Genomic DNA, 19,385 nt, shown 5'->3' on the forward strand with positions numbered 1-19,385 from the left:
TTACTAGGGTAACTTCCAATATTCCATTTTCGTTTTGCCAGGCTTCCTGCCCGATCTGGCGCACATTGACGCGCAGGTTTACCGTTTGTGTCGGTGATAATTGATTTGGCTAATCATTTTATCATACGACTTGCCCGCGTCTGGCTCAGCTTGCAAGCTCTGACTAGGGTAAAGATCGCGCTTTCCCGAGCTACTGCAAAGACCGACGGGCGTGCTTTGACGAAGTAAGCGAGTGAGGTGAGCAGTCACAGGCGATGCCACAGAGCTGTGTAGAAGGGGGGGTGCGGTGATTGGGACGCCGCTTCCCGCCCGCTACCGGGTGTAATCCAGCACTCGCCTTGTCACTCGCCTGGGCACCCCGGTCGCACTCATACCTTCGACAGTTCCCAGCGAACCCAACCCAAACGAAACTCCCGCCACTGCGGCACCTCCCTACAACAGCCGTGCTGAAGCTGCTCCCAACAATAACCAACAGCAGCGTTTGTTTGACTGTCCTTCGCCGTTTCCCGCGCCGCTCACTTGGGACTTGGGACCCACGTCAGCCTTCGACATGCCTGCGGCTACAGTCAGAGGGGCCGGGTGGGGGCGAAGAACCGAATGCGTTCGAAGTAGAGACAACGTTACGCTCAAGTCCCCTCGGTGCCTACGCTGTGCAAGTTCGCCCTTCACCTGCCGGCCGTGGCGCCTTCCTTGTTTCCCTGTCTCCTGCGACCCTGCGCCCCGCCTCACACCCGCCGCAGGCGCTTGCCGCGCCGCTGCACGTGAGGCATGACTTGGCATCAGCGCTCGCCCGCCGAGTCCTTTACCCCCGTGCTACGTATTGTGCCACCACGCACTGCAGGCCGGAGCAGCCACACGTTCCCCAGGGCGGAACGGCCGCGTGGAGCAACCCGGCAGCTGTCGGGGGCGGCCTCCTGTAGCAGCAACAGCAGTAGCAGCGGCCTTCAGCAGCAGCACCAGTCGGCAGCAGCAGTGGGCAGCAGGAAGCAGAGGCGCGGCCATGGCCTCGGTGCTGCGCATCGAGATTGATGAGCTCAAAAACGCGATCAAGCATCTGGAGCGCAGCAACCGAGAGCTGCAGACGCTGCTGGAATTTGATCCGGATCCGGAGTACCGCCAGGTTGGTAAGCGTGTGCCGAGTCACACCGTGTCCGAGGGGGCGGGTGGTAAATTGTTCGTGTGGAGAGGGACCCATAGTACAGCAACCTACGGCACCCGGGCCTGTGTGACGGTGTGGGCGTATCCACAACCGCACAAGCATGAACTGCCCGTATGGATCATCGTCGCGCCTCGCTGCGCCACACCGCGCCGCTCTCCACACGCCTGCCATACACATGCCCGCCTCACTCCCTACGCCACTTCACCCGCACCGCCGCACTGCAGGCTATCGGCGAGAACATTGTGACCATGGCGAAGAAACGCGCGCGTGTGGCGGCGCTGGAGGAGGAGCTGCGTCGCATCACTGGAGAGGCCCCGGCGGAGGAGCCGGAAGCTGTGGAGCCGGAGGCGGTGCCTGTGGAGGATGGGCCTGAGGAGCACGCGGTGCAGAGCCGTCCGGCACAGCAGGGGCCAGGGCCACAGGCCCAAGCAGAGGCGATGGATGTGGATGCGGCTGGTGGCGAGCCGGCAGGGGCAGCCGCAGGGACCGGGTCTGAGGCAGCGGCAGCAGGGGCCGTGGCGGCAGGGCAAGGGACAGGGCAAGGCAGCGGCGCAGGAACAGTGGAGAGCGGGAGGTCGGCTGGAGGTGGCGATGGGGTGTGGCTCTGATGTGTTAGGAAAGCAAGCGGAGGAATGGTTTGATAAACTGCGTGCGAAGTATGATGTACGAGCAAGCAATGTGCCACGGTCGGTGTGAAGCGCATACCGGCCCGAATGTGTGGCGATCAGCGCGGCGCTGCTGGGTTTGCCACCTCGGAAATGCAACCGATAGAACGCAGGATGCAGGGTGGCAGATCAACGAGCTAGGCAACCAGATGTAAGCGCGTTTGTTGCGGGAGTTGGGCCGCTCACGTCTCTCTGAATGATGGCGCAGTGTTCAAAGCTGGCGCGCGCCACGAGTACAGCCGTGAACGCCATTCGTAGGGTCAATGCGTTGTTCAACACAGACATGGACTTGTGGTAGCCCTCGGCGTGCGAAGGGCCGAAGGCCTTGCGGCACTTTAACTCACAAGAGAACAGCCTGGACACTGGACACACAGCCTGGCAGTGCTTGGCAGTGCTTGGCAGGATTGAGTCTGGGCGTCAGCGCCTTGTGCCCTGTCTACCCCGCCAGGCATCAGCAGTAGGCGGATTTGGTTCGCGGCTGAGACACCGCGGTTCCTGCAACCATTACAACAATGCAGCAAAACATGACTACATGACCCTGAATCGGCCCAACCTTGCTGATCCCTGACTGACCCCTGACTGACCCTCGTCTCAACTGCTTCCCTGACTCTGATACAGCCTGACACAACCTGTCCAGACCTCAAAACCAATTCACCGTCCCACAGCCGTAGCAGACGTTGGACGACCAGCTCCGCTGTCCACCTTGCATATCCCACAATGTTGCGCATCCCGCAATGTGGCACAGTGGCACACCCACGAGGCAGTTTGCGACGTGGTCGCGTCAAAGGGAGTTGGGAAGAAGGAATCTTATGCTAGTCCCATTGCGTGAAGTGGTCTTCCGTACCTGGCTGGTCAGGTACGCGTTGATGAATTGCACGTGCCACACGTAGCGCTCCCGAAGTAGCTTCACCCGCCGCCCAGTCGGCGCACCTCCGCCCTCGAACGAGATGGACCCACCACTGTAAGTGCTGCTGACACATCTTGTAACCAATGCAATCTGACACTCCAGCTGCCCAGGCCCGCGACGACATTGGATGACACCAGGCTGGGCTTCGGCCAGTGGCCCTAGAGCCGCTCCGCCACCCGGGCGCAGCGCCCGGTCACGGCACCGCCTTCACCTTCGGCACCCGCGCCAGTCGTCGCAACTCCCAGCGCTGCTGCTGCTCCATCCTGACGTGGAAGGCAGCTGGCTTCTGTCGCCTCTGCGCCGGTGCCTTAGCCCGCCGCTGCCAGTGCCTGTCGCCGCGCTGATGTTTCTGCTTAGCGCCCCTGCCCCTGCCTCGAGCCCCGCCCCCGCCCTTGCGCCGGTGGCAGCGGCGCGGCTGGGTGTGCTGGTCAGCAATCCTGGCGAAGGCCGCATTTGCAGCCGGTGCGACCGCCACGGCTAGGTCCCACTTCACATCCTGGCTAAATGCTTCAGCTTGTTAACGACGAAGGGTCTATCCGTACAGGGTTGGCGCCGTGCTTCACGCCAGAAGCATATACCCCAGTCTCAGCTGCGTGCTTGGACGCTCAGATCGACCGTTCTTGTAAGTAGTCCCGCCACCCATGCAGACCCCGGCTTTGCGGCCCCCGCTGCCCCGCGTGCGCTCTTGTGTACAGCTGTGGTGGCGCCAGCGCAGTAGCCCACTCAAACTTTGCCTCTTCAGTATTACAATGGTGACTCTCATCTTGTCAACTGACACTTTGCAAACGAACACGATGGTGCCCCGGCACCGCTGATGCGGCCCAGCCAGCCCCTCCCCACACCGGACCCAGGAAATGCCTTGCCCCAGTCTCCTTGCAACTCATCACAGTGGGGTTCGCGCGCACATGTATACTGATAGCTAAACATCTGCTACCTCGTCACTGTCCACCAACCACATGCGGCGAGAGGCTCTCATGAGCTGCCCTTCTGCCAAGCCCCCTACTATGTGTGCACTGTCAACTCACTGCGCTACTCCTATAATCCTGACAGTGCAGGGCCCTCCCCCCTCCGACGCTGTTGGGCATTGCGCCGCCAACACGACCCACACCCACCCCACATGTACATACAGCCATTTAGTGCCGTGGCGACTTAGCGAGCTTGCACCGTTGCTTTGGATAGCGGGACAAAGCACCACACAGGCCGGCGGTTCCTGGAATATACTAATGAAGCCGACAGGCACGCCGGCTCCCTCCACTAAGCGCGGTGTTGATTGATGCAGCCGCTTATGACGATGATGCATGGGTGTACCGTTCACCGCCGCCGGCGCGAGGACACCCGAGGAAGCGACATGACAACGAGGCGCCATCGTGCCTGCAGGTGCGGGGCCCCAGCTCGAATTATCTCCGCCACTGCGCTAATCTCATGTGCAACAACCACCAGTTTAGTAGCGCGCACTAGCCCCTTCCTCCACTCCGGCATGACCTGTGCTTGGTGCTTGTGTCCAGCTCGCGCAAGGCCTCAGCTTATTGTTTATCTCACACCAGCCAAACCATGATGACGTTTCCTAGAAACACGCGAGGTGGCCCCACACTGCAGCTCCCGATTTGATCTGTGGAGAAGCAACAGTGCAGGCCCCACACATGCCTAGCAAACACAGAAGGCTTTCGCACCAAGAATACCGCAATCAAGAGGCACACAAACACGGCTTGTACTGTATCTCGTTTGCCCCCGCACTATCCAACACCAGTATCCTCATCTGCGGATCACTTGAGAGGCCGTGCACTGGCACAAGCCTAAAGCCCGACCACGCATGCGCACACACGCGACGCAACCGAATCCGCACGCCTGAGCACTTGAATCCATGACGACTCGTGTGCCTACCTCGCCATATGCGCACGCCTTGGCGCTTGCATGCCGACGCCTGCCTGCGGCCATACCTGATCCAGGCTGCGCTGCACCGATACGGCACGCGTAAGCGCAGATCACCGAACCTCATGCGTCACACACACTCACGCACACCAATAGCATAGCACCCCCGCCACCGTCCTTTGCCGCTCTTGCCACGCAAACCCACCGTGTCGCGCGCGTGCCTTTCGTGCCCTTCGACGCGCTGTGGCTTCCAGACACACGGTTTGTCGCCAGGCACAGGCGCGTCCACTGGTCTCACTGGCGCGGCAACAGCTTGGTCTGCAGGCAACCGCCACCAACCCAACCGCCCTTTGCCATGTGACCGTTCGTTGGCATTCTAACTGACGCATCAGAACAGCCCACAGCCGTTCGCACCACTACCTACAATCATCGCGAGCGCGGTCTCGCTCGCGGCCTCGCTCGCTCGCCGCCCCGCCCTGCCGCCTCACGAAGTGTGTTGTGTAATACTGGGTCGCGCAAGGAGCACGCCCACAAACGTCCACGCAGGTCACGTCAAGTAACAACCTTGCTTACGATGGCTCCGCGGCCGGTTCTACCACAAGCCACTTGCAACAGCCAGGCAGTCAGTCCGGCAGAATGACACCCAGCACAACTGCACGCTGTCGCTCTCGGCCACCCGCCCTGGCCAACTTGGCTCGGCAGGCGTCCGAGTGCGTGCGCGCGCTGCTGGCTGGCTGTCTGGCTGCCGGCGGCACACAGCCCGCGGGCCCCAGCTGCTAGCTACCGCAGGTTGATGGCGCTGCGGCTGCTGGTGAGCGTGCGCTGCGCGGACGCCGGCACGGCGCACACAGGCTGCGGCGCGCTGCCGTCGCCGGTGCTGCCGCCCGAGCCCGCGGCGCTGGGGCCGCCGCTCATCCGGCTCAGCTGCTTAGCCGAGGAGTACGAGGTGAGTGACGAGTGGAGGCCCAGATGCCCGTGGCCGTGCGCTTTGCCGTGGTTGTGCTGGTAATGCCGGTGCTGGTGGTGCGAGTGATAGTGACCGTGTTGGCCGCCCGACACCGAGCTGGCGCAGCTGTTGGCGGTGCTCGGCCGGCGGCTGCCGTAGTGGCTGCTGCCCGCGCCCGAGCCCGAGCCGTGGCTGGGGAGCTGGTGGCCGTGGTGCGCGTGGCCGTGGCTGCCGTGGCTGCGCAGCATGACGTTGTGCGCGCAGCGCGGCACGCAGAGCACGCGGGGCTCGCCGGGGGCCTGGCCGCCCTCAAGCCGCCAGCAGCCGCCGAAGAAGACGCGCGACACCTCCAGCAGCAGGCCCTCAAAGCTGCCGTACACGGCCGCCGCGTAGCCCTGCGCATAAACGCGAAACAAAAAACACAGCTGCAGTGAGATGGAAAAATGACAACCCAGCAGCGAGCGCCGGGAGCAGCCCTGTCTTCATCGCACAATGCGCGTGCTCCGTGGCTAGGCGCATCACCAGAACCGAACTCCGAAGCTACGCTAGTGCCTGAACCGGGAACCTGTGAGCAGCACATCCCGCTGCAGCACATGCCTCACTGCGCACCACACCACACAGCGCCCACCGCCCTTCGCCCCGCCTGAACCCCGCCCCTACCTGGAGCGAGAAGTACGGCGAGCCGGAGCCCCAGGCCACCACGTCGGGCGCGGCGGACAGGTACTCGGCCAGGTAGGGCACCGCGAACGACAGCTGCGCCGGGTGCCACTGGAACAGCAGCTGAAGGTGCGTAGCGCAGCGGTGCAGCAGGTCTGCAGGGAAGGAGACGCAGGAGGGGAAGACGAACGGACGGAAGGGCGGGCGCGGGGAGCTTGTCAAGTACTTCATTAGAAAATACAAAGAAACCCTGGAACCCTGGGGATCACCACAGCTCGGTTTGGCACTGACAGGTACCGTGACGCCTGGTATCACAACAATGTGAAGGCAGCCTTTGCACAGCCTCTGCCAGTCAACAGGTATACCCCCCACACGCACGCACCTCGCGCGGACGGCGGCACGGCGGGCATCGCAGGAAGCGCCGACGGCGTTGAGACGTGAGGATTCAAAGATGAGGAGGTAGCGCTTGCCGAGAGGGGCGGCCGAGGCATCCACAGCGCGTTGCTCAAGGAGCCACGAGCAGAATGTGACGCAGCCGGCAGAGGCGGCGCAGTCGGTGATGACGCGGATGTGGACAAATGAAGCGCCGAACACGAGGCTCGCCCGGCACCCTTCCCAAGACGCCGCTGCAGGGCCGCCGTCGCAGCCGCAGATGCCGCCGCTGCTGCTGCTGCTGCCGAGGCACCCTCCATATCCATGCAAGCACTGCCGCCAGCCCCGCTCGCCGCTCTCCCTCCCGCTGGCGAAGCTGCGCCGTCGCTGGCCCCGGCCACCGTCATCTTTGGCGACGACGATGCTGGCTTGAACCGTCCCTCCTGTTGCTGTTCCTGCACCGCCGCCTCCGGGGTCGACTGGCCTGTCCCAGCACCCTGGCCGCTGTCGCTACTCCCCACCGGCGCCGACTCCACCAACCCCACCAGCGACCCCGAGCCGCTGTTGGCCCGCAACGAGTCGTAGGATGCCACCGACGCCGGCGACGCGGTCGACAGCGGCTGCTCTTCCGAGCCGCTGCTTGTCATGGCGTCCAGCGGCGGCGAGCAGACCGCGCTGCCGGTCTGTGCCCCGTTGCAGCCAGACCGTAGCGACCAGGACGCCTCCGACTGGCTGCAGCTGGGCTGCTCGCTGCTGTGCACCGCGCTGAGGCTGCCGCAGTCGCTGGAGCGTCGACAAGAGTCCTGCGCTGTGCAGCAGGTTGGCGTGGAGAAGCCCGAGCGCTGCGACTGCGGGGTGTGCGACTCGTCAAGCCGCTGCCGGCACGCCGCGAGCCGCAGCAGCGTTGCGATGGGTAGCGGGTCCCGTAGCGGATCCCAGCCCTGCATATTGCGAGCCTTCCCCACTGCGAGCTTGGCGCTGCGCTCCGCGACAGCGCCGGTCAGCGACCAAGTAGATGCGCCGAAATGCGCGTCGCCGATGGCTAAAAGCATCTGCTCCATGCTGCCAAAGACCTCCTTTGCCCACAAAGCGAGTGGCTTTGGCTCCTGCCCGCGCGAAGGCGCGACGGTCATGCTGAGCAGCGCGAGCAGCTTCTCTGCTTTGAACTCGGGCTGGTGTGACCGACGGGCGAAGTAGCAGTGCAGCACCTGAGCGCAGAGCCGCGAAATGCGCTCAACAGGCTGGTCCCAACTGACTGGCGGCTCCGTGGGCTGCACTGGTTGGGGCGCGCCCGTCGACGAGGGCTCGCAGACGCGGACATTTATGGCTTTGCCCCCGACGCGGAGTTCGTTGTCGAGTTTCTCTGCAACCCGCTGGACCTCCTCGATACTAGGCTTTCCGGAGAGCGTAATGAAGCCATAGCCCTTGGTTTTCCAGGCGCTCTGGGGTACCACGGAAACTGCCTGGGCCATCACACCGCGAGAAGCGAGCTCCTTGGACAGCGCTGCCTCGACCTCCTCCTTGGGCACTCGGGGCGGTATACGGGTGAGAAACAGATGATAGGCAGCGGCCTCGCCGCCGCTCACACCAGGGTCCGCAGCCATTATGGGACGGCACTAGCGCATCAGCCCTGCCGACTCTATCGAATGCCAATATAAGCTACCCTATGGCCCTTGTATCGACCTTACAGCGCTCGCGTGTAGAAGTGCGGTCGTGAGAGCGTGCGGGTCACGTTCTACAGGGAGTCCAAAATGGTAACGCGGGGAAGGCTGAGGCGAACGCGAATGTCGGAATGATAGCTTTCTTGCGAAATAGTCTCAATATTGTGTTTGCTATGCGAGTTGGGAGCAGTCGCCGCGCGGAGCAGCCGTTCGCTGGGGTTGGGCGCTCCCTCCCTTGCGCCCGCCATTGCTTGCCAGAAGGGGCCAATGCTTTTCGTCTGAAAAGTGCTTCACTCTTCTGTCCGCCGTGCCACACAGTTTTGCAAAGCCATTTGAATGCACTTCATTGCTCAATCGCTCGACGCAAAACGGCTTGGAGCCACGCTTGCGCTTGACTGCGTGCCCCACCTAGATGATGCGCCCTCCCGCCCCGGTTTCTTTAAGTTACAAGCAAAGACAGCATTTGGAGCTACCAAATTAATTGTGGTGCTGCTCGGTCAGCGCAACGCTCGGCCGTTTTGAATTCGTTGACGAAGTCCGGACTTTTCCCTAACTCTAGTAAGGTGCAGTCTTCCAAGTGCAGTCCCTAGTCCTTCTAGTACCCAGTGCACCTGCTGTTTCTTGCTTTGCAGTCTGAAGGACACGGCAAGAGCGGCATAAAGCTGCGCCTACCCGGCCGAACCCTGTTTTTTAGGGCTTCGCCAATCAATAACATATTGCAAGGTATCTAAGAGAGAATCCCATTTCATCAATCTCGCTTGGTACGCGGCGACCCAAACCCCTCCCAGTTTCGTATAGACTTTCGATTTTCTAGAACATTTTACCATACTTTAAATTAAGCTCTAATTTCTAAGAGGTGGTCAGCGGAACACTCGGTGTGCAGGCAGGGATTAGATAAATCAAACCCGCCTGAATGAGTGCTTGACGGTGCTCAATTAATACGAACAGTTTCTTTGAAGAGCTCTCAACTATGTCGTTTTATGGCAACGAGGGCGGGAAGGAGCCCAAGGGCGCCCGCCATGCTCGCCGCTGATTTGACGACGCGGCTGGGGCCGCGCATGACTGCATGTTGGACTTGCCCAGCGCGTACACACAAAGACAGCTTGTGTTGCAGTTAAACGCGCAAACCGGGACGGTCATGGCGCTGGAGTCGGACGGGCCTGCCGTTCACCTCCGTCCAGCCATTCACCATCCTCGCTGCGCGCCGCTGCAGCGGCGACGGGGCCCCTAAACCGTCCTCGGTGGGGTGTCACATGTCCCGCCAGCTAGGACAAATGGGGCGGTAGGGCAGACGCGATAGTCCATGCAGCAGAGCCATGCGGTGCAGGGGTGCCTCGGGCTTCCTGGGGTGCACGGGTGCATACGCAGTCAGGGCCTGTGGGTGGAACACGGAAGTTCTACGACACACAAGTATATAACCCTGCGGACGACGCCCTGGGGCATCTAGATGTGTCTTTTACCGACTGTCCTACTACATTTGGTACCGAGTTCAGGGCCCGATGTGCATTATCTGCGGACAATGCGCACGCGACCACATAAGGTCGGGGGTTCAAATCCTGGTGACGTTGGTAGAGTCCATCACTTCGGCTATGCGAGAGTCGTAAAGGCACCAACAAACAGTTGGCTACTGGCGCTGCTCAGGTATCGGGTAGACGCGACGTGGGCCTCGTCACCCCACTGCCACAGAAACACAAACAGGTGCAAAGAAGTACTCTCTACGCTAGCGTGGTGACTGCCCGGGACGTGCAGTCCAGAAGGGGGAGAGTGTGGGCGGAACACGGAAGTTCTATGACACACAAGTATATAACCCTGCGGACGACGCCCTGGGGCATCTAGATGTGTCTTTTACCGACTGTCCTACTACAGGGCCCATCAAGAGTCTCCAGACGTGGGATAGATGGTTGGATCATTGGATGACTTTGATGGCAGGGCCGCTAGGGAGCCAGGGCATGTTGTCAAGGCTTCACTGCTTGGCATCAAGTGGCTGCAAGAGACTGAGGGTGCAGGGCTGCAGGCCGCCTGGGTCAGTGGGCGTCCTGGCATGGGCAGGGCATGGGCTCATGCAGGGGCTGATGCAGCCACAGCTGCCCTCCCTTGCAGAACATGGCGCGGTTCGACGTGCTTCCGAGTACCGGGATCATCGATGCGACGGTGCCTGGGCCGGGATTAGGTCGTTTCTCGGGGCTCAGCCACTTGCTACCCTTGTACTACGTAGTTGCCGCGTCACGTCGTCCCGTTCATTTCACGGCGTATCTGCTCCGGCAAACGATTGCCAGGAGGGGTTGCTGTGCACAGAACCCAACCTGCTTCCCAAGCGCCCGCATTCCTACTGCGCTTCACCACATGCGCCCCACCCGCTGCAGCTCCAGCCGCTCACGCCCCGCGCACGCCGCCCCTCTCACCGATGATGCCCCCCTCTTCCCCACACCACCGCCGCACCCCGCTGGTCACGCCTGCCTGTCTGGTACCCCTTCCCCCTTCCCCGCGCCGCTGCCCCGCCTTTCTGCCGCCGCCGTGACCTCTGCCACGATGGCCGCCACCACCTGCTGCCTATGCTCGGGCGCGGCACGGAAGTTGTGGTCCCCGCCCTCCACCTCCAGCAGCCGGTGCCGCGGGATGTGGGCGTCCCAGGCGCGGCCGTCCTCAATGGGAATCACGCGGTCGGCGGTCCCATGGATGGTCAGCACCTCGGCCTGTGGCGGCGGGGACAGGAGTGAGGTTGGGGGCGGGGGCGAGGGCCAGGTCGTTGGTGGGTGTCAAGTACCAAGCGGCACGCACACGTGGGCTGCACGTAACGGCTGCCGCCTCGCCTCGCCTGAGCCTCCAGGCGCATGGCAGAGGCGCCGCCGGTCCACAGCGCTGCTGCCAACCCAACCCCCGCTTCTGAGGGTCGCTTCCCCCCAAAGCCGCCACCTACCTTGATCTTGGCTGCCTCGGCAAACATGTCCATCTTCATTCGCTCCTCCACCGCCTGCCGCAACACATACACACATGGTCAGACTCAGGTATCCGCAGCGTCAACCAACACCACATTTTATGCCCCCCCGTACACACAACACACAGCGCGTCCCTTTCCCTTGTGCTCTTCGGACACAAAACGCAACACGCGGCGCCCTGTGCGCACACCTCCTTTGTGAGCATGTACTTGATGAGCCGCCCGCCGTCCGCCTTCACCGCCTGCTCCACCGCGCCCGCAGCCGCCAGCTGGTCGAGGATGTCGGCACCGAAGCGCTCCTGCAAATCAACATGCCCCGCCCCGACCCGCGCCGCACAGGCATGAAAGTTAACGCGTCGACAAAGCCGTCTGGGTTTGGAGGTGACTACCGTAAACCCCAATGGCCCACCGAGTATCCCGACCCCCCCGCAGCCGAGCTGCCTCACACCGCCGCCGCACCTTGATGCCCTTCGCCATGACTCCGCGCCCCGCCACGTTGATGATCAGCGGCACGTCGTCGTACCGGCTGCCGTACAGCAACACAACATTGCCGCCCTTGCTGTGGCCTGGGGCCGTGAGTTGATGGGCACGTGTGGGCATGTGTGGGCGTGCACAGATGCCTTCACGCCCAATTTTCCAGCCGCCCATTTGAGCAGTCATCATTCCAGAGTTGCACGCACCCCAGAACACACGCAATGCGCGCACACACACGCACACACACACACACACACGCACGCACGCACGCACGCATGCACGCACACACGCACGCACGCACGCACGCACGCACGCACGCACGCACGCACGCACGCACGCACGCACATCGAGTTGCCGCATCGCATATACTGTCGTTGCGCTTTGTTTCCTTGTGCTCTTGAGCACGCACGCACGCACGCACGCATGCACGCACGCACGCACGCAAGCACGCACGCACGCACGCACGCACGCGCGCGAGCGCGTATACACATACACGCGCGCACTGAGCAGGCTTCGTTCTGCTGTTGTTTTGAACACACGGGCCCAGCAGCCCCACTCACCCACGACTGCCGCCACGTGTTTGTGCAGCTCCCGCCTCACAAAGTCCACCGCGGCCCTCAGGTCCTCGACCTCGCGCCAATAGCCGCCGAAACTGAACTGGCCCTGAGGGGGCGAGCGAGGGGCGAGCACGCCCACGGCCGCGTCCCACCGCCAGAGGATAAACACAACATTACTATAACGGCACCTTCTAAAGATGGGTGAGCAACTTTACCAGCCCGGCAGAGGCGGGGGCATCCAGACCTATTACAGTACTGTCTGGCACGCACGACAACTCCCGGCAGCGGCAGCCGAGCAATGCGGCAGGCCGGAGGTTAGTTAAATAAGGTGAAACTGACCAGGCACTCAGACAAAGGTAGGCACGCCGCCGAGTGCCGAGAGCCCGGCCGCACCTCGGACTCGCCGTTGCCCGCGAAGTCGAAGCGCAGGCTGCTGCGGCCGTGCTGCGCCAGCGCCTCGGCGATTGCCGGCAGGTGGAAGCCGTCCTGCCAGTGCGGCAGAGCGGGACATTCCAGAAGACCGGGGTGCAGATACCGTAAGACGCTTGCAGGTAAGACGTTCGCAGGTAAGACGCTTGCAGGTAAGACGCTTGTCGTTGTTGTTGCTGTTGTTGGCGGCGGCCGAGCATTCGCGCGAGGGTAAAGCGGGTGTGGCGGAATCAGCCGCTGCCGCAACCACACCGCCAACCAGCGCCTCCAGCAGCCCCACGCGCTGTCGCGATCCGGGCAGCGCATGCCGCCTACCTGCCGGCGGCGCCTGCCCACCCCACCACCCACCTTGGTCGCGGCGTACCCGTGGCACAGGATGACCACATCCTCAGATCCGGCATCCACGAACTGCGGGGCCGGCGGTAGGCGTACGACCGCGCAGGCGTGCACGTGTTGGCATGCATGTACCGGTGCGCTTTGAGCAATTGGCAGAGCCACCTACTGCCTCATCCAGACGATCTATCATATTGCCCAGTGGGGCTGGTAAAAAGGGACCGCTGCACATCGCGGGCCGAAATCAAGAGCTCAAGCGGTGGTTGACAGACCCTAGTGTGCCACTTGTCGCAGGGGAACTGCCGCTACACAGGCCTCACACGCACCCCTTCCCCCGCACCCCACCCCCCTTCCCCCGCCGGTGATGCTCATTGTACTCAACATGCCCTGTCAGTTTCGTCAGCATGGCCACGCTGGCTTACCACGCCCGCGAGTTTCTCGCTATGCGGGTTGGTGAACGCCACACGCCGCTCCATCTGCGCTGACACGGCCTGCGCAGCGCCCCGCGCGCTGCCTCGTGCCCGATGGCAGACCCTAACTCCGTTAAATCGAGCTCTAGTCACCAAAAGTGGCTGCGGGTTGGGAAAACGGCCGCGCGATGCAGAGAGCGATGCAGGTGCGTTGCAGCGGCGAGTGTCTAGCATGAGCACGCCGTGGCAAACCTTGAGGGGATGCCTTTTGTTGTTATTTCAATTATAAGGTGGCAATCGGTGGCTATGAGTGTTCCTTTCATTTGCGCGATCCAAACGTCGAATTCCCTTTGGCCTAGGCACTAAGCCAGCACACAACTTTGCTAACCGGCATGATATTAAAATAATGATGCAACGAACTGCATGCCTCCGGCCCCGACTGCACTGTCAACCGCGCGGAAGCTTGCACGCCGCGAGCGGCACCCGCTGGGCTAGGGTATGCCGTTTGTTGCAGCCACCGGCTGCAGGGCAAGCAGGGCAGCGGAGCCTTTACGAAGTGCTGGGCGTCAGCGAGACCTGCACAGTGGAGGAGGTCAAAGCGGCCTTCCGTGAAAAGGCGAAGCAGCTTCACCCGGATGTGAACAAGGAGGTGGGGTCGCCAGGAACGTATCGTATGTGTGACGAGGGTATGGCAGAGGCTGCCTGATGCAGGGAATAGCTGGGGAGGGACTGCGCGCGCGGGGAGGTGGGTGGGTAGGGCCGTGGGGTTGCGGCGGCACGAGGGCGATGGGCGTTACGCCCCGCCTCCGCCCGTCCACGCAGTACCCAGTCACCTGTGCCGCCGCATGCGCATTCTGACCGTCGTCCCAGAACCGTCATGCAGCGGCTTCCCTCCCTCCCAGACCGCCTGCCTGCCTGCCCGCCTGCCCGCCTGCCCGCCTGCCCGCCTGCCTGCCCCTCTCCGTGCCTCCCTCCCTGCCTATTCCACCCCCAGCCCACCGCGGCCCTGGACTTCATGGCTGTGCGGCGGGCCTACACGGTGCTGTCCAGTGCCGAGCTGAGGGCCGAGTACGAGACCAAGATGGGGCTGGTGAGAGCGGGCGGATGGATGGCTGGAGGGCGGGGCGCGGCAGCGTGGCATCGTGTGGGAAGTGCATGTGGGCGCGAGCGATGTGTATGAGGCTGCTACCCGTGGATCCTTTGCAGGACTAGGTAGATGCCCAATGTTACCCCATCCCCGCTTTAGTCGGATTCATATGACTTCCATACACCACATAAGCGCGCCGCCCCCCGGCTGTGCCCACGCCGCATGCGCCGCACGCACGCAGCCGTCCGCTCGCGCCGCCGACCCCCGTTTCGCCCGCTTCGAGCGCTGGCGGCGGGAGGTGATCCCGGACCTGGAGTACCAGCTGGAGTTCTGGGTGCGGCCGGTGGAGGGACACGTGGAGGCGTGGCGACTGGCGAGAGAGCAGGTGCGGGCGGGCGGGCGGGTGGGGGCGTGAGCCGCCGACACGATGGAGGAGCGGCGGCGTTGGCGGATTTCGGAAGTAGATACCGTACCTGGGGGTCGCGGGCCTGGGATACGGTGAAAGGGACATGTTGTGTGGGACGCCGAAGCTGCGCTTGTCTCCGCGCTTCGCAGCTGTCTGCCTGCATGGCGTAAACCTTGCTGTGTGTCCCGAACTCCGGGGTGGGTCGCAGCGGGAGCGGACGCTGGCTCGGCTCTACAACGCCTGCCTGCAGTCTCTAAAGGCGCTCAAGCGGCTGCGCGAGCAGGAGCTGCAGCAACAACGCCAGGCGGCCGCGGCAGCAGTAGCAGCAGCAGGAGCTGGCACTGCTACAGCCGTGCCTGCTGCTGGCGCAGCAGGTGGCGGCAGCGGGTTGGGGGCAGCAAGTCGCGGCGCCGGCGAGGCAGCGGGCGGCAGCAGCGGCGCGGGCGTGGGCTCAAGCGGGCGGGTGTGCGCGGGGACGGCGTCCTCGCCCGCCGATCCCTTCACAGATGTGGCGGCGGCGGCGTCTGGCGCCGGTGCCTCCATGGCTGGAGCGGCGGCGGCTGGGTCAATGGGTGCGGCCTCTTGGGCGTCTGCGGCCTCCTGCTCCTGGGACGAAGCGGAACAAGTGGCGGGCAGGACCGGCAGCAGCAGGGGCAGCAGTAGCAGTAGCGGGGCCAGCGCCGCCAGCGCCGGCGTCAGCGGAGGAGGAGGGGACGGAGGCAGCGCTATGGGTGCCGGCCGCGCGGCTGGGGTCGGGTCCGCAACAGCCGCTACAGCCGCGCACTCGCCCGCTTCATCTTTGGAAGACGCGCACGCGGCAGTGGCAGGACCCGCAGCAGCAGGACCCGGCACTGCAGCTGCAGCTGCTACTGCCGCTGGTAGTGGGGCCGGCTACCAAGACCTGCTGCCGGCGCTGGCGGAGTGCCTGGCGCAGATGAGTGAGCAGGTGGCGGGGTTCGCGGCAGACAGCGGCGACGGCACGGCGCGAGTTCAGCGAGAAGTGGACAAGCGCTACGAGCAGGCGAGTGCGTCGTGTGTGGGGCACGGGGCTGGGGGCTTAGTGAGCTGGCGAGCAATCCTATTGCAGGCGTTGTGGTGGCCTTTGTTGCAATGCTTGGTAACGACACGTCGAGCTAATGGGCCGGTGCCGGGCTGTACCGCAGGTGTCGATGCGCTACCCCGCCTATCCCGACATCGTGTGGCTGGACGTTTGGGAGGAGGCCGCAGGTGCGCGTTGTGTCTGCATTCTGCAACTCGCTAGGCCGCGGCCACCAGCCGGTGGCCTTCACCCGCGCCTGCTGCCCGCTACAGCCCGCTGCAGCCTGACCTGATTTGACAGAATGTGCCAGGCAGGAGCGATTACCGACGCAGATGCTGTTGTCATGCTCGTTGTGTCACTGCTCCGGACAGGGCGCTGGCTGGGGATGGCGGCGGAGCAGGCTCGCGGCTGTAGTGAGGCGGAGGCCCGGTGGAGCGGCGTCTTGCAGCAGTTGCGCGAGGAGGTGGCGCAGGCGGGGGCACTGGGCGCGGGCGCGGCAGGGGGCGCGGCGGCGGGCAGCTTCCACCAGGCCGCATGACGGGCGGCAGAACTGGGCGGCGGCAGCAGCGGCAGCACTGGGCGGCGTGTCGGTCGGCACCAGTGCTAGCTGATGAGCACGTTGAGGCAATGAGGCGGGTCGGGCCGCGGACCAAGGACGGAGCAATGGGAACACTCAACAGAACTCCGCTCTGCAGCCGGACACCAGCAGACATTGACTTTATGGGTGTGTGGGGGTGGGGTGGGGGCGGTGGGGGGTGGTGGGGGGGGGGGGGGCGCCATCCCGCCCTGGCAAGCGACTGTTGCCAAGAGGCCCGTCCAGGCTCTGCCTGTTCAAACTTCTCGCACTTCATAGGTTTATTAAATACCGATTATACAGCGCGCTTGATAAACGTCAAGGTCACACCGACAGCTGCGATTTTCCGGGAGCCCTCCTTTGTAATAGTTCCTCCCCCAGGACCATGGACTTGTCTACGGTAGATCTTGAGTCTTCTCGACAGAAAGCAGCAGCTAGCAAGGAGGCAGAGGCAAAGCAGGAGCAAGGCGAGGACGTCGTGCTGCTTTTCAGCTTACCGGGAGGCCAGAAGGCTGCGCACAGGTTCGTAAACTGTGACAGAGCAACGATAGCCGTGAAACGGTGTGGATCTAGAGAACTTGTCGCCATGTCCTCGAAATGTACTGCGTAAGCTGGCAAACGAGCGCGGGCAGTCTCAGGATATGTCCCTTGAGACTCTGAAAAACGGCTTGGTGTCGGGCGCTCCGGAAGCCCCTCCAGTCCAGGACATGCGGTGGGGCATCCGGACTTGTGCACATGTCACCACGAACCAGATGGGTTGAACGCACCCCTTCAACACGTTGCCAGCACCTGCGGTTGCGGTGCCCTCCATCAATCTCCGCCCCAATATCCCTGTTTCCCCCGGCGTCCACGCCCCCTCCCATTAGTCCATCTCCTCCCTTCTCCCCTTCTGCACCTCACCTGCCCGGCTGCCCCGCATGACCGCATCCCACTGCCGCCACCCGCAACCCCCCATCCCCCGCAGCTTCAAGGTGGGCGTGACGGTGGCGTACGTCAAGGCCTTCTTGGCGGAGCAGCACGAGCTGGAGTTCGCCAAGCTTAAGCTGCTCATGGCCGGGCGCTTGATGATCGACCCGCTGTCGCTCAGCGACTGCCCGGGCGTGGCGCCGGGCAAGGAGGTGGAGGTGGAGGTGAACCTGGGCTGAGCAGGAGGTGGAGGATGGGGGAAGGAGGAGGAGGAGGAGGGGGAACGAGAAGGAGGAGCAGCAACAGTAGGAGGAGGGGGGAGGAGGAGGAGAGCCGCAAGACTTGCAACCGTGGCGGGCGGGCCGGCTAGGCGGTCTACTTGCGGGAGTCTTCAGAGGTGGACTCAGCAGCGCACGTGGCCGTTGCGTTTGTTTACCTGCATACTATTGGGCACCACACGCGGGCACTCATGTAGGGCCGCCATCTTCCAGCGCGGTCGGGATTTGCAGCCGCCGTGCGTGGCAGATGCAAGCAGCACCGCATGAGCTGAATGGCGTTGTCCTGAGGGCCTGATGTTGCGCGGGGTCAGAAATCTATGAAGTCCAGGCGCCATGGTCCTTGGCTTGCAGCCACTCAGTGCGATGCGGCGGCGCCTTGGCGTGTCGCGCCTAGGTGTTACTGCACGCACGCGGTGATGGCAGGTGTGAGTGCGATGGGACAGTGGTAAGGCAGGTTGGTAAAGTCCCGTAGGGTGCAGCTGATTCCCAGACTCCAGCAGATGGCAAACAATATGCAACGGCAGGGCAGGAGTACGCGGCCGGTCGAACGCCGGATTTACTGTACCGACGAGTTGCTGGCTGGCTGGAAGTTTGCTGACGCATATTCCTCACGCTCCGAGCGCCCGGCCAGGCGATAGCACCACACAGACACACCGCGGTGATGGCAGGTGTGACTATGTTCGGGGGTGAACGGGAAATTAATACGTAGGTTGTCATACTATAGCTGCTGGTCCTCGTGCCCGACACGCGGCCGCCGCAGCCAAGAATGCCAGCGGTGCTTTTGGATGTGCCGCTTGCGACTTCTGGAAGCGTGCTGCATGCGGTTGGGTCAGGTCTGCGAGGCGTGAAAGCACGCACTAAGTTTGCTGTCGTCCCTGATTACATCGGTATGCGCGCCGTTCTCGTGACACGTGATGACGGCTGCTGCTGCTGCTGGACCATGCGCTTTCATGACACAGTGATGTATGGCGTGGCTGGGTGGGTGGGTGGCTGGGCGCGCGGGGACCTGGGCCTGCCTGGACTGGCCCGTTTTGCTCGTGGCCCAACTGACACAACATCACTGAAACGCTTGCCTAGATTGTGTATTTGAATCGGCTTTCCTACCCACAACGAGCGGCGGGAGGGGTGGCGAGAACTGGTGCGCAGGCCCCCAGGACTCGCGCGGCGCTGGCTCATTAGCTGATGATTTCTTGCTAGCGACTGCTCACTCGCTTTATTACTCCGGTGGGCGTTTCGTCTGTCCCACCCTAAAAGATATTCCTCCATAATTATACGACTCGCGCGAGCAGTTCGTAATTGCTGGCAACGCTGTGAATCCTGGCGTCAACGCAGTCGGACCGTCCGACTCCGGCGAGGTCGGACTCCCAGCCGCCGCGCAGAGGTTCCATTACTGGCATTCATCTGTTTAAGCCGAAACTCTTTTCATCATTATCTTGCTGGGATTTACGATGTGGGTACAGTTGAGTAGTGCAATTAAAGCACGCACAGCAAACTTGCCTTTGATCACAGCGGACGACACCACCCGCGTGAGCAAAGAACGTCGTAACCAAACTAATTGCATGAATTCATAACATAATCCAGCCGTGTTATGATTGCGCGGCGTGCGTGCTCCGGGAGAAGCGCAATCTTTACCTTCATGTGGCATTGATGCACCCGGCGTGACAGGCGGAGTTACCCACGCACTGGCCGGAAGCAACGGTTCCGATGGAACTGCTGAGTAC

General features: G+C 62.9%; 6 protein-coding genes across 7 annotated transcripts; 3 read left to right on the top strand and 3 right to left on the bottom strand.

The window, feature by feature from the left end:
• Positions 1 to 8: 8 nt before the first annotated feature.
• CHLRE_12g535450v5 (uncharacterized protein) lies at positions 9 to 2,170 on the top strand. 2 transcript variants are annotated; one of them, XM_043068641.1, is made up of 4 exons: positions 9 to 237; positions 741 to 761; positions 842 to 1,120; positions 1,384 to 2,170. In XM_043068641.1, the coding sequence occupies exons 3-4, from the start codon at positions 1,001 to 1,003 to the stop codon at positions 1,765 to 1,767; spliced, it is 504 nt and encodes a 167-aa protein (XP_042918736.1). In that variant the 5' UTR covers positions 9 to 237; positions 741 to 761; positions 842 to 1,000; the 3' UTR covers positions 1,768 to 2,170. The 2 variants fall into 2 exon arrangements, with proteins under 2 accessions (XP_042918736.1, XP_042918735.1); XM_043068640.1 differs by lacking the exon at positions 741 to 761.
• A 146-nt stretch (positions 2,171 to 2,316) lies between these two features.
• Positions 2,317 to 3,408, bottom strand: CHLRE_12g535476v5 (uncharacterized protein). The gene has a single exon (XM_043068642.1). The coding sequence runs from the start codon at positions 3,182 to 3,184 to the stop codon at positions 2,939 to 2,941; it is 246 nt and encodes an 81-aa protein (XP_042918737.1). The 5' UTR covers positions 3,185 to 3,408; the 3' UTR covers positions 2,317 to 2,938.
• Positions 3,409 to 3,463: 55 nt separating this feature from the next.
• Positions 3,464 to 8,408, bottom strand: CHLRE_12g535500v5 (uncharacterized protein). Its single transcript, XM_043068643.1, has 3 exons — positions 6,586 to 8,408; positions 6,207 to 6,358; positions 3,464 to 5,941 (listed from the first exon to the last, which is right to left on the bottom strand). Exons 1-3 carry the CDS (start codon positions 8,177 to 8,179, stop codon positions 5,381 to 5,383), a joined length of 2,307 nt encoding a protein of 768 aa, XP_042918738.1. The 5' UTR covers positions 8,180 to 8,408; the 3' UTR covers positions 3,464 to 5,380.
• A 1,994-nt stretch (positions 8,409 to 10,402) lies between these two features.
• CHLRE_12g535550v5 (uncharacterized protein) lies at positions 10,403 to 13,628 on the bottom strand. Its single transcript, XM_001692836.2, has 8 exons — positions 13,387 to 13,628; positions 12,980 to 13,039; positions 12,596 to 12,688; positions 12,206 to 12,308; positions 11,631 to 11,737; positions 11,363 to 11,470; positions 11,154 to 11,207; positions 10,403 to 10,929 (listed from the first exon to the last, which is right to left on the bottom strand). The coding sequence occupies exons 1-8, from the start codon at positions 13,438 to 13,440 to the stop codon at positions 10,684 to 10,686; spliced, it is 825 nt and encodes a 274-aa protein (XP_001692888.2). The 5' UTR covers positions 13,441 to 13,628; the 3' UTR covers positions 10,403 to 10,683.
• Positions 13,629 to 13,728: 100 nt separating this feature from the next.
• Positions 13,729 to 16,590, top strand: CHLRE_12g535600v5 (uncharacterized protein). The gene is made up of 6 exons (XM_043068644.1): positions 13,729 to 14,023; positions 14,369 to 14,464; positions 14,703 to 14,846; positions 15,076 to 15,888; positions 16,031 to 16,094; positions 16,278 to 16,590. Exons 1-6 carry the CDS (start codon positions 13,781 to 13,783, stop codon positions 16,442 to 16,444), a joined length of 1,527 nt encoding a protein of 508 aa, XP_042918739.1. The 5' UTR covers positions 13,729 to 13,780; the 3' UTR covers positions 16,445 to 16,590.
• A 148-nt stretch (positions 16,591 to 16,738) lies between these two features.
• Positions 16,739 to 19,370, top strand: CHLRE_12g535650v5 (uncharacterized protein). Its single transcript, XM_001692935.2, has 2 exons — positions 16,739 to 17,002; positions 17,445 to 19,370. Exons 1-2 carry the CDS (start codon positions 16,866 to 16,868, stop codon positions 17,623 to 17,625), a joined length of 318 nt encoding a protein of 105 aa, XP_001692987.1. The 5' UTR covers positions 16,739 to 16,865; the 3' UTR covers positions 17,626 to 19,370.
• The last annotated feature ends 15 nt before the right edge of the window (positions 19,371 to 19,385 follow it).

This window comes from Chlamydomonas reinhardtii, chromosome 12 (genome assembly GCF_000002595.2).
Source record: "Chlamydomonas reinhardtii strain CC-503 cw92 mt+ chromosome 12, whole genome shotgun sequence".
NCBI classification, from domain to species: Eukaryota; Viridiplantae; Chlorophyta; class Chlorophyceae; order Chlamydomonadales; family Chlamydomonadaceae; genus Chlamydomonas; species Chlamydomonas reinhardtii.